The sequence below is a fragment of the Cnephaeus nilssonii genome (genome assembly GCF_951640355.1).
Source record: "Cnephaeus nilssonii genome assembly, chromosome: 8".
Lineage (NCBI taxonomy): Eukaryota > Metazoa > Chordata > Mammalia > Chiroptera > Vespertilionidae > Cnephaeus > Cnephaeus nilssonii.
This window is the reverse complement of record NC_137079.1, coordinates 65,129,150-65,142,727: the sequence shown is the minus strand read 5'-3', so window position 1 is coordinate 65,142,727 and position 13,578 is coordinate 65,129,150. Positions and strand designations below refer to the sequence as shown.

Genomic DNA, 13,578 nt, shown 5'->3' with positions numbered 1-13,578 from the left:
CATTCTGATCATCTATAACCTCATTTACATAAAGTCACATACTCTTGCTTTAGCTGATTTTCCTGAGATTCAATCTGAAACTTGCATAATCCCTTTCAAGTTTTTCATACATCATTTTGCTTCCCTTGCACCATTCTCATTTGATAGGTTATTCAGAGTCCTCACAACCCTGGCACCTGGAGGTAGTGTCTAGAAATATTTTCCACTGCATTTGGGCACCTATTCTTTGGGCCTTGAATCCTCAAGAAACAAAGTCCTTTCATCTCTGAAGACTCAAGTGAGCTGCTTGCCCTAGTTTACCTCATATTGCTGTTTTTATGCCCTCTAATCATTGAAGACATTGAGACCCATCAAATCCAACTATATTACTGGGCATATTCAACTTTTATAAATGATTCATCATACAGGGTAGCCCTGCTCCTGATTCCTTCAATTCCACATTTTTATCTCAAGTTACTAACTCATTCTCATCGCCATATATTTGGTGCTGTCACTATTCAGGTCTATTCTTCATGTGAAATCTTAAGACCCAACATATTCTCTACTACAACTTCCTAAATTTTAACTTTTATATTCTTTTACCCCTCTGCCACTATTCCACATGGACTTTTTAAAAATTAAAATAATTATATCAACTACTTTCTAAACTCAGATTGTTCAAAACAGAAATCATTTTCTTCCCTTCAGTTTCCTGCATAATCCACTTTATAGAACAACAACAACAAAATATCCATTAATTTGCCCATCGAAATTTTTAGGACTCTTACCTGTCCACCTCTTTTACAATCAAACATTCAATTAATTGGCAGTTGGGGCATTTTATTTTCCAAATGTTTTCTTTCCTTCTGTCTCTTTTCTTAGTAATAGTTCCTCACTAGGACTGTTGTTTTAGCCTTTTAACATCTTTCTATTTTCAGTTGTACCCCTCTTTTCTCTAGTCCAACTTACATACTTTACAGGAAAAACAAATCTAGTGTTTTAATCTCATCAGCTAGGTTCATTGTTTTCCCACCACCATAAGTAAAATCTAGTCTTTAAAACGATCTAAAAGGTCTGGTTGTCTGACTATGTCCTATTGCCCCAGCCAAATTACCTGATATTTTATCCTGGCATACTCATACTAATTTACTTGCTGTTTTTTTTCTAATTAGAAACTGTATATAGAAATGCTGGTCTTTATCAGGATCCTTTCTTTTTTGTACCTTGAAAAATCCCTTTTAATATGTACATAATTTATATAACACAAGTTAAATTTTGATAATTACTCATTTGTTAAATTTTACTACTATTTTTTTTATTCTGTGAAGAAAGGGAGTTTTCTATACCTATTTTTATCTTGGGAAGCTGTCATATTGTCTGGAAAAAAGTAACTGATTTAAAATAGTTGTCACTGAGTGAAAGAATAATTTTTACAAGGGGTACATTTGGCTCAGAGTAAACCTTAAGTGTTTGAAATAGAGCTCAATTCGTATCTTAAGTAGAAGTGCAGTCTAATTCATGCCGCTATTCTAAGAGTCAAGCTGATTCAACTACAGGAAAAGATCCACTGTCTTCTTTTGTAGTGGCAAGGCCTGAATGCTTTAGCTATAATGTATTTCTTGCCCTCTCCCATCATCTTCCAATGAGAAAATGAGGTAAAGAGTAATTTAAGCAACAATGGCAACATTTTCCTATACAGGTAGAGTTTACCCAAAAGCTTAGGTTTTCTGATGCTGATTCCAGTTTTCTTTACATTGTTCCATGCAACCTTGGGTGCCAATACATTAAAATAAGGCAAACAATATTAACTTAGAGAAATACATAAGCTAGCAGTATTTTTATTCTAAGACTAGTAATTTTCTATTACTGACATAATGCATATTTTCAGTTTCTGTAATTATATTTTTCTGGAGTTTACTGATGAATAAGAATTTCGATTTTTAGTGTACTTAGATGAAAATTTGGTATGAGGCAAATAAAATAATGAGAGACAATATATGAAAAAGAACAGATACAAGTGAGTCTTCAACTTAGATGTGTCAATTTAGGAAAATAAGAAGTAAATTTACATTCAGAAAAGATTTTAAGGACTGTCCTTTGAGAAACTCTACAATAATACAACTTCACTTATACAATTGAAAGCATATTCTTCTGATAAGAAATCTATTTACAAATCTCAGGCTGTTGTTTAGGGAGAATTATTATATGCAAATATTTTACATCTGTTAGGACAATAAGATAGATAGAGCTGTTTTTCCTGTGGGAGAAATATGTTTAGTTGTGCTTCCAAGTTATTTGGTAAAATGCAAGTGAAAAAAGAGAAGAAGACCGCATAGCTCATTCCTTTCTGTGTCATTAAGGTAAAACTCATGGGCCATATTGCTTCTTCTCTAGTATTGGCAATGGAGATGATTCCCACTATCTCATGGTACAAGTCCCATATACTCACATGATAAGCTTTTGAGCTTTCTTTATAGAAATCCTTACTGTAAAATTATTCAATCTTCTTTTAAATCTTTCTCTGAAACAATTGTCTTCCTTGTTTGTATGTGTGTGTGTTTTTTATCTTTTGAGAAAAGAAAGGCAGCAAAAGACTCCATGTGAATATTTCACTATCAAGTTCGGCAAGGCGAATGTTATATATCAAACTAAAGAGATGTTTGACTTCAATATGTGATTCAAGACAAGTTAGCATCAAATTTCTATTCAAAGTATTAAATAATCAAAACAATGGACAAGTTCATCTGACTTAGATAGATAAATGTTAAGGAGAAATATACCATGCAGTGAGTTTCTTTGGCTCATCACACCCTTTTTTCATTCAATCACAGTGTTGGAAGACTAGTTTGTTCGTTTTATTTTTTATAATATATATATATATATATATATATATATATATATATATATATATATATATAAATTTGTTGTTCCATCATATTTTAGTTAAGATGAAAATGCTGATTTATATAAGCAAATATCTAGCAATATCACTAAGGAGAAAAGGTGCAAAATAATATACCAGGGCAAACTATCACAAGTATAAAAAATCGAACTAAAAGATTTCCTATGAAAATCAGTTATTAGAATTGAACTAAGGCCACCTAAAGGAATTGAAAAGTTTGGACTTAGATTTAACACAGATTGGTTCCACTCTTTACTATTATTGAAGATTCTAAGATCAATTAAAAAAAAAAAACATTTCTGTGACATGATCTTCATATAAAATGATCTGCCTCATAGGCTTACCATTCAAAACAGATTTTTCTTGGGATCTTAAAATCGTAGTGCACATTCTCTCTGGTTGAGATAACTTTTGTTAAGCTCTCATAAGCACTCACTTAGATCAAACTGTTTTTAAATCCTGGCCAGAGAAGTCAGCAAAGGTAGCTAGCATCAAATCTATATTGTACAATAGGATATATATATATATTTTTTTAAATTTTTTTTGCTTATACTTGATTTACAAGATCTTCAAAATCATCTTTAATCTTCTCAAATTATCTGTGCTTGCATCAGATAGTTTCTTTAATGTTTTCAATAGCACAATTTTAAATTCAGAAAGGTAAATTAATATCTGGCTTAAACTAATATGTAAATTCAAGAGCATTTGTTATTACAACTCCCAAAACACACCTAAAGTTATTTTGGATGGAAAGGAAGGAAGGAAGGAAGGAAGGAAGGAAGGAAGGAAGGAAGGAAAGAAGGAAGGAAATAGAATCTAATTACTTTGAGATTCCGCTTAAAATTATGCACATTTTCATGTTCGGATACTTGATTTAACTCTAAAATATACTGCAGATCTCAATTTTCTATAAATTCTATAGATCTATTAATCAAAATCAATAAGACAGTGCTTAACATGTAAATGTTAGAAGTGCATCTTCCCCAGATACACAAATTATCTTTGAGGCTTGGAAAAAACAAACCAATGGAAACAAATATCTGATCAATATTATATTCTGTTAACCAAAAGCTGATTTTGATTGAATAGGGAAGATTTCTATAGTACTTTGAAATTATTTAAAAATAGTACCTAAAGGAGGTCAATAATATAGTTTACAAAGTATTCATTGGAAATTTATTAATGAAAACCAGAATATGGTCTTTCAGTTAGTGTTGATCTTTTGAGTTCATTATAATTAAGAGTTGTAATTACGTAATCTGGCATTTATATTCACATATTTCTTTCAGATAGCTCTGGAGATTTGGGTACCTGCAAATTCAACCTAGTGGTCTCATTTCTTTTTCCTTTATGATCTTCTTAGTTTGCTTAAAGCAAACATGTTCAGAGGGGATGGCACCTGAATATTGTGGGCTTATTTGCAGAATGCCATGTAATATTAATGAATCCATCCTGAAATAGGTAAAAAGGAAAAAAAAAGCTTTCAACTATAATCTTTGCTAGTTCTGCCTTAAATAACAATAGGCTGTATAATTCCAAAGTTTAGAATAAATTACCAAAAAGACATAAAATTGAGTAAAATCAGCCCATGCTGGTTTTTCCCCCACTATGAAATTGGGGTTGTGGGGAAACATGAACATTAGTTCATTTTAGTCTTCCACAGAAACACAGTTTTAGAACAACTTTCCTGAAAAATAGTTCTTTACCATTTTAAAAATTGTTTTCTCTTTTGAAGCAAGGCTGATTCTTTTTTATTTTAAATACCTGTCCCAGAAACCAAGAGGTCACCTGCTCGATTCCAGGTCAGGGCACCTGGCTATAGCTTGATCCCCAGTAGGGGGCTATGATGTTTCTCTCTCATTGATATTTCTATCCCTCTCCCTTCCTCTCTCTCTAAAAATCAATAAAACATATTTTTAAAAATTTAAATACCTGGCTCAGGTCCCACCAACTTCCATGAGGTTCGAATGGCATATGTGTCTTTCTGTGATATTTCTCTGTGTCAAAGGTTCTGACTTTCAGAAGCACATTTTCTATCACAAAGCTAGGCTCCAAAATTAAATTGTTTACCTTGTCTAAGTGATTCCCTCATACTTTTGTTTAATTATAAAGTTAAATGCTACAAATGTATCAAACTTCAGAAATTTAGCTTGTGTTTTCTAATTTGGGCTGAGAAGTCTTCTTTGAGACTTATCAGGCATTGAGCATTAAGATCATGTTCATAAGTCTATGTAAACATTCAAACAAGCATAACTTCCACTAAGGGAATAAAAAGAACTGCTTCATAATAACCTTAGTTAGATCCTCTTTTATTATGTTCCACCCATTTGTTGAAGCAGAGGGGAAGAAGAGTTGGCAAAGTGGCCTGGAAAATATGCTGTCTGGGATCAGATAGCAAATACTAAAAGTCCAGCAGAGGTAGTAAAGGGTAAACTGAGTCAAATAGATGGTGACAGAAGGAGATTTGACTGTGTGTGGTGAACAAACAATGCAATATACAAATAATATAGAATTGTACACTTCAAACCTACATGATTTTATTAACCAATGTCATCCCAGTAAGTTTATTAAAAAATAAAAGTAAAAGGAATTGCATGCATGCATATAATCCTAACCAATGGACACAGACACCAGGGGGGTGAGGGCATGAGTTGGGGGAGGGACAATGGGGGGATAAGGACACATATGTAATACCTTAATCAATAAAGAAAAAAAAGAAGATATACATTCAACGAAGTACAAAAGACCTTTTGTAATAAAAGAACAAGTAAATTAAAACAAAAAAATTAAAAAGTTGAATCACAAAAAAATTCTAGCTGTATTACTTAAAAGTCTGTGACTCTGGGCAAATTAATTGCCTGTTTATATCTCAGTTTTCTCATTTATGTAATCATTGTACCAAAGGGATATATAGTTGTATGAGAATCATAGAGTGGTTCTGAATATTAAATTACACAGTATAAATATTCAACATGCTACCTGCCAAATACCCAGGTTGTAATCAATGTCACTCATTATGATTATGAAAAATATTTATTCACTCAACAGCATTTATTGAGTAACTACATGTTCTGGGATAGAGATAAAATGATGACCAAAACAAACACCCTATCCACTGGGCAACTATAGTTAATAACAAACAACAAAAGCAACACAACTATTCATATATGGCTATAAGCTATAATAAGAAATTAAAAAGTAGAGAGCAGTAGCAGTTACTCAAAGAACATAAAACAAGAGGATAGCATATTCCAAAATCTTTTTTAAGTTAAAAATTTGCCTGGGAGAGTTAATGAATGCTTCTCTGAGAAATGTGCAGATCTTTATGCAAGACATTTCAATGATGAATAGGAATAAACTCAGAAAAGGGTAGGTTAAGAAAAGGGGAGTCACTATACAAGGAGAGGTAACAAGTTTGTGAGGCCCAGAGGCAGAGAAAATGATAAAGACATGGAGTCTTGAAGGCAGAGGGTGATGGGGAGGTTGGTGATTGAAGGGCCTTGCTAGCAGATAAGGGACAAATCACTCAGGGCCTCGATGCCCAAAGTATGGATTGAGGTCAGAGGACGGTAGAAATGTTTTGTAGATCAAGGGAAGGAGAGCCAGGGATGTGGCAAAATAATTCAGATATTTTTAATAATTTCCATTAATTCTAGTATGGAGAATGGATTACAGGTGGCAAAATTAATGAAGGAATATGATGCAGATGGCAGTTGAGTTGAAAGAGGACAATATCTTAGAATTGGTGTAAACAGTGGGGATGGAGAGATGTGGGACAAATATGGGGGCATTTTTCAAATAAAAGTGACAGTTCTAGGTGAAATACTGAAAATTGTGGGGAAGAGGATTTGGGCAAGTAAGACCCAGATTTCTGGTTTGCACAAACCAATGCAAAGAGAGCCATCCTCCATGACAGAGAAGAAGGACTTTGAGCAAGACAGAAGGGAGAATATGAGCTCAATTTTCTACATGCATATATCCTGTCTCTGTGAAATTCACTGCAGAGGTTAAGCAGAGAGGTGGATTTGTCAGACCACAGGTCAGGGGGAAGTCTAGGTTTTGAGTTGCAAATATAGAGTTTAGGGATGGTAACTAAAACCATGGAATCAGATGACTGCCTTCTGTAAGAATTTAGAAAATCAAAAAAGTAAGCAGTCAAACATGATTTCTCTTTTACTCACATCTGTACACACTGAAAGAATATAAATATTTCTCTTTGGTTTCTCAGTTTACTACATATAAAATTTTGGACAAAAATATTCATATCAAAATACATATACTGATCTGAATAGCTGGAATTTTATACACTTTCCAACAACTAAGTGTGGACAGTAGAGAAACATTATTAAAAGCATAGGTCAGGAGCCTATTACTATAAAAGTTAGAATTCTTAATGGTATCATGGTTGAGGTATTAGAATACTGAGATTTGTTTGTGTATGTCTGGCAGTGTGGAATAAGATAAAGGCTGGGTTTGGGCAGCAAATTAGTTTACCATTGTCTTCCTGCTGCCTTTATATTTCACCTCCACGATAATTTGACCTTTCTAGAATTCTGAGAATATGGGCAGCTTTTCCCTGAGCATCCTTCAGCTGTTGTTTGAACAACAACTTAAATCAACTGAGCTGCTTATACTTGTCTAGAACAATGTTCCTAACTTGTATGAGACCAGATGAATAGAAAGATCAGACTATGCAGGAAGAGAACAGAAAAGAGGCCAACTCTTGCTTTATATGTGAACATACTTTTTAGCATAGCAGTCAGATTTGATAAAACTAATTGCTAAATATCAAGTCACTGACATCACAGTACAATGATATAATAATGACCCCAGTAATCAAAATTATCGTGCAGGGTTTATATAGTTTACGTACTCATTCATCATTATAAACATTATCTCGATTTGCTGCATAAGTTATAATAGAAACAAAAGTAAATCAACATTACAGATTATTGTGTTTTATTATTTTCCATTCAGTATATTATTTTGGAAATGTTGTCTCTTCTGTGAAATGAACCTTATTTTTACCACCTGTTAATATAATATTGATTATGACTAATTATCAAGTTTAGTAGTATAAATTCAATCAATCATGATAACAGAGTCAATGTTCTATGAAGGTTTAGGTACATACAATACCCCTGAGAATACAAACCAGTGCTAACTTATTTGTCCAGTGAGAAATTTAAATTAATCTAAAGGATTTAAGCATTAATAAGAATTTAAAAATAAAACAAAATTTGATTTTTAATATTTTACATATACAAATTCCCATAGGAGACTTCTATTCCAATAGTAAATATGATTTAAGGTGGTGTTAGGCTTATTTTCAGAATACTTTTCCCTTACAACTCTTTGTGAATGAAAACACTGATGTATATTAAAAAAAAAAATAGGGACTGGAAGCTAATTCTGATGGTGTTTTCTCTAACTGAGCTATTAGTCATCGGTTTTATTTTTTATTATAATTTCCTATGTCAATATTCCATTAATATTTTCAAATCCTCCAACTGAAAAGAAAGCCTTTCAGAAATTACTCATGCCATATATGTCTCATTTAGATATAACTATATTTGTTATAAAGAAAATTGTTTTTTTTAAGTATTTTAAGCTGACTTGAAGACATCACAAAACAAAATAATTCATCTACTTTTTTATTGAACTGAGTCACAATATAGCAATTTCAATAAAATAGCAATTAGTAAATGTTTTGTCTGTCTTTTAAATATATAAGGTGAATTGGTAAATGTTTATGAATTATTACCCCAAACTGGGTAAAACCCAACATATTTTATTTAAAAAAAAATAATAGGTCTAAAACTACAGGTAACGAGTGAATGCATAAATCAAATAACTTCATGGTGCTATTGGTACCCAAAAGTCTAACCTTCTTGGTAAAATATCTTATTTGAGTAATAAATAAACTTACATTTGATCTCCTATATGTGGGGGGAAAAAACAAAAAAACTTTGACATACTTGAAAAATGCAAATTAAACTACTTCCTCTTTAAAATAATTATCTCACATTTATTTTGTGATTATGTTCAAGGCTGTTAAGATTCAAATTTAAACCTACATAACCCATATAAGTGAAGCAATTCAAGGATTTCTTTATATCTCTAAACTAACATTTGTCAACATAATTAAAGTACACATACATATTATTTTGTTTTATGTATTTATTTGTGACTCAATTCACAAGAAGCTGATTCAATCAGCCAAGTTTAAAAAGTTGCTTCTGTTTCTAATTTGATAGGTAATTAAGTTTTATTCACATATTCATTATCATTTCCTGTTTCTCCTATATATTTATCTTCAATAATGTGTCCTGATATCATATAAGACAAATACATATCTTTTGATATCCTCCCTACTTGCCAAACCTAGTAATTATCTGTTGCAGAGTAATGAGTCATTCTCCAAAAATGTAAAACTTTGAAGAAGTTTCATGTGTGTGAAGGTTTTCTATAAGTCTTAAAAGTAGAACTCTACCCAAAGAGGTAAAACATTAGAAATAAACAAGAAATAATGTTGACCTGCTTAGTAAGGATACACAATCCCATACTGAGGCAACAAATCAGAAAAGCTGAAAGCCAATGGGCTCAGCAATAGTTCAATTCTAAGACTTTGAACAAGGCAAAAGTAAAGAAGGATAAAAAAGAAGTTGGGATGGAGAATAACACTATTTCATGGAGGTATGGAGGTGGGGGGGGGGGGCAATGCCACTGTCCAGGAGGCTACTCATTTGTGCACCTCATTCCTCCTGGAATATAGATTCAAGCCACAGGGATCCCAGATAACTTGATAAGCCAGTTATCAGGCCAGTATATAAGGTGCATTTGAGTGGTGGTTAAACACGTTTCACCTGACATCAGATAACTGGAAGACTGATATAATTTAATGCCAGAATACTACATCCTCAGAAACATGAGAACCGCTCCACCTAGAGATGTATCAAAGTGAATATACGTTCAATTTGTGGTGACAACTCTGAGGACTTGCAAAAGGAAAGCAATGTGTTTAAAGCGATAGAAATAAATGAACAAACTTTTAACGAGATTACAACTTGGGAAATAAAAACCCTGCTGGCATCTCCTAACCAAAATTTGCAACCTGCAACCTTTCAGACTTACTAATTAGCAAAGCACACAGGGGAGGGGGGAAGGAGGGGAAATTGGGAGCTGCTTGGAGGTCCCATGGGGACTTACTGTACCTGTGTCCACATCCTTCACCTGTTGCCTGGCTCGAGTTGGCCGGCTCCACTTTGAGCTCCTGCAGGACCAGCCCTTTCTCGTGCGGCCCAGAAAAGTCCATGCCAGGCACTTCCTCCTCCTCTAGGGACTCAACGTAGAAGAGAGTCCTGGCAGGCGGTGGGGTGCCCTGCCGGGGCGCCCCTGGCTGCAGCCTCGTGGCCACTGGCAGCAGGGTGCCATTCAGTGGGTTGAAGGAAGAGGAGGAAGAGGATGGGGAGGAAGACGAAGTGGAGGAGGAAGAAGAAGGCTTCTTCCAGAAGGTGCTCACGCTGCCCTTCTCTTGGCTTTTGAGCAGGCGGTTCTGGCTGGGTCCCCAGTGCTCGAAACTGCCGCTGCCGTCCTGCTGCAAGCAGCCGCCCCCCGCCGGGCCGCCTGGGGCCGGGGACGGGTGACTGAAGAGTTTCCAGCGGAGTCGCAGGATGTGTTTCACATCAAAGTCTTTGCGTCCGGAGCCCGACATGCTTGATGCAAGGACGGCTCAGGCACCTCAGCTGGCGCGGGAGTGGACGGGCCAGCTGGCGGGGGAAGCCCGTGGAGCCTGGGGTTGCAGGAGGGAGGCTGGGTGTGCTCTCTGCACCCGGAGCAGCAGCCGACGCAGCGAGGCGGGATGCGCGCTCTGCCAGGCGACCACGGGAGCTCGGACAGCAGAGCTGAGCAGCTCAGCTGTGGTCAGGTCCGCAGGACTTGCGCGTGGGGAGCCCAGCGGCCGGAAGCAGAGGCTGGAGAGGGGAGCTGAGGGCTGAGAATTCTCGATCTCCGCTCAGGAGCTCCGTCCTTCCAGTGGGAGGGACGACCCTGATGCTGGAGATGCGCGAGAGAGGGAGCTCCGAGCGAGCGCTCCGAAGCTCAGGGAGGTGGAGGTAGCTGGATACACCTCCCTGGATGCGCCCGCGGCACAGCTTCAGCTGGAAAGGTGTGGGGTCTCCAGTCCTTGCAGCTGAGTTCAGCGCCTGGAGAGCGCAAAGAGAGAGAGAGAGAGAGTGAAAGAGCCCCAAGTCTCCAAGAAGCGCTCCCCTCACCCAGCCTGCTGCGTGCACCTGCGCCCCTGTCCCTCGCCCCTCTGAGATGCTCTGAGAGCTTGCCTGGTGTTTCTGAGAAAGTCAAATGCCTTCTGCAAGGTGGGGAAGAGGTGGTTTTATAGAGTCAGTTTGTAAAAGAGAAAAATAAATATTCCGGAAAATATAGGGAGGCGAAAGGAAAAGCTGTCAAGGTCCTCACAGTACAATTTTCTCTCTGCCTCAGCGCCTCCTCCTCCCCGTAAGTGACGCAGCTGTGCACAGGGGCCTACACCGAGAGACGGAGGGAGGGAGGAAGGCTTCAATCTTCTTTATGCAAGTGAGGCTGCTGCTCTTATTGTCCCTTTGCGTGGGTCCTGTCACCTTTTTCATCCTCCTCATTGCATTACTGTGCAGCAATAGAAGTAAAGCAAGCAGGCATGGTGCTTTAGCATCCGTAAACACCAAACATGAATCAGAGCAGCGTCAACTTAATAGGCTGCCATCGGTGTGCAGGTTGAAGGTTAATGGCTTGAATTATTTAATAAACCGCATTCTTTAACCTTTAGCCTTAGTTTCTTTGTAGTGAGACACAGAAGAAACAGGGATGTTGGCGTCCAAGGATGATGAGGCCACCATTCTGACACTTCCATTGTGATGCTGTCAGTAATACCCTCCGGCAGAACTCCACCTGGGCGGCCAGAGGCACAGAGTAGAAACCTGAAGGTGGGCACCTGAGTGCAGGGCACCAGGGTTGTGAAACCAGTGCATTTGATGTGTAGCGTTCGACTGAGAACTCCTCTCAGTGCAAACTGAGGGTGGAATAAAATGCTAAAAGAGAATTTTAAGGCATAGTCTTTCAGCACATAAATCATAACATAAAATGTTTGGAAGAATTTAAGCAATAAACGGATACAGTAGTCTATCTATATTTGGGGAAAATACTTTCCAAGACCCTCCGTGGAAGCCTGACACCAGGGATAGTACAGAATCCTATGAATACGGTGTACCTGCCCCCCAGACATACCTTTTACTTAAAGAAAGCACTTTAAGGTTTCTCTTCGGCATGTCCACATTGCCAGAATCACAACTCTTGTGGTCTTGTGGTTTGGGGCCATCGTTAATTAAAATAAGGGTAACTTCAGCACAAGCACTGCCATACCTGTAGTCCATTTGTTCATCAAGAAGGCTTCTAAGTGACCTCCCGGCAGGAGGCATCGTAAGCTGGACAAAAGGATAGTTCACATCCTGGGCTGGACTGAGCGGGACAGTGGGAGATTTCAGAATGACACATAATTTAATATTTATGAATTGTTTATTTCTGGAATTTTCTACTTAATATTTTTGGCCCATGGTTGAGTGCGGGTAACTGACACCGGAGAAAGAGAAACTGTGGATAAGGAGGGGTTACTATACATATATCCAAAGGCTGCTATCCTACAAAAATCTGTTTGAAGAAGAGAAGCTGATGGGGTTTGGTGGGAAGAAATCAGCCAAAGATCTTGTATGACATATGCATAACCCATGGACACAGATGCTAATAGGGTGGTGGCGGCCTGGGGCGGGAAGCAGGGATGGGCTATAAGGGGTCAATGGGAGAAAAAAGGGACATGTAATACTTTTAACAATAAAGACTTTTTCTTAAAGAAGGGAAGATGTGTCTGCCCCTGTATTTATATTAAGAAGGATGATGATTATGATGCATTTCTAGGTGTGACTGGTTGGAGATTTTTCATACCAGTCCCCTTTGCTGAAGGTAGGAGGTTAGAGAATTAGCGGATTCCCTAACTGTGCCAGGAGTATGGTAATTGTCCATTCATGAAATCACCAGTTTCAGTAACCCTAACAGGGCATAGGAATCAAACATTAAATTGCAATTGTATTACTGTTCTTGTACTAGTTGTTGAGCAGTAAATTTAAATAGAAACCAAAGCTAAATTTCAAGGTCTTCCTAGACATAATTTGACATTTTAATGAAACAAGAAATTAAGCACACAAAAAAATCCTACTTTGGGGGGAAGAAAAGTCACTATTATGCATTTTAAATATTGATTTATACCACAGCAGCTGATCTGTAATCCCTTGTGCCTTGATTTTTCTTTCAGTATTCAGTGTTGTTTTTTTTAAAAAAAAAAGCAAAAAGCCCTTTAAAGCAAACAATAGTGACAGGTCATTTTTATCCAAGAACTGAATCAAGTAAGTATTTCCTTTAGGGAAGAAAAGAGTGTATGAAATTACACAACAAAAACAGGACAGAGAAAACTTTCCATCAGAGGTTATTTGGGAATTTGAGTGCATATAATTAAATGGTTTCCACAGTAATTGGTGCTTTGTGGATTTTCTAACTTGATATCAACTTTAATTTAATTAAAATAATATGAAATAAACAATACAAATATGCTATGTCTACATTTTCATCATAATATCAATAACCATTCAAAAATGGTA

General features: G+C 36.7%; 1 protein-coding gene across 2 annotated transcripts in view; it reads right to left on the bottom strand.

Moving 5' to 3' along the window:
- Positions 1 to 10,595, bottom strand: part of KLHL1 (kelch like family member 1) — a gene marked incomplete at both ends in the record, with an annotated part of 354,832 nt that extends 344,237 nt beyond the window's left edge. For both annotated transcript variants that reach the window (XM_079778802.1, XM_079778803.1), the window contains one exon: positions 10,096 to 10,595. In XM_079778802.1, the coding sequence (XP_079634928.1) occupies positions 10,096 to 10,595 (500 nt within the window). The remainder of the gene's footprint in view (positions 1 to 10,095) is intronic.
- Between the last annotated feature and the right edge of the window lie 2,983 nt (positions 10,596 to 13,578).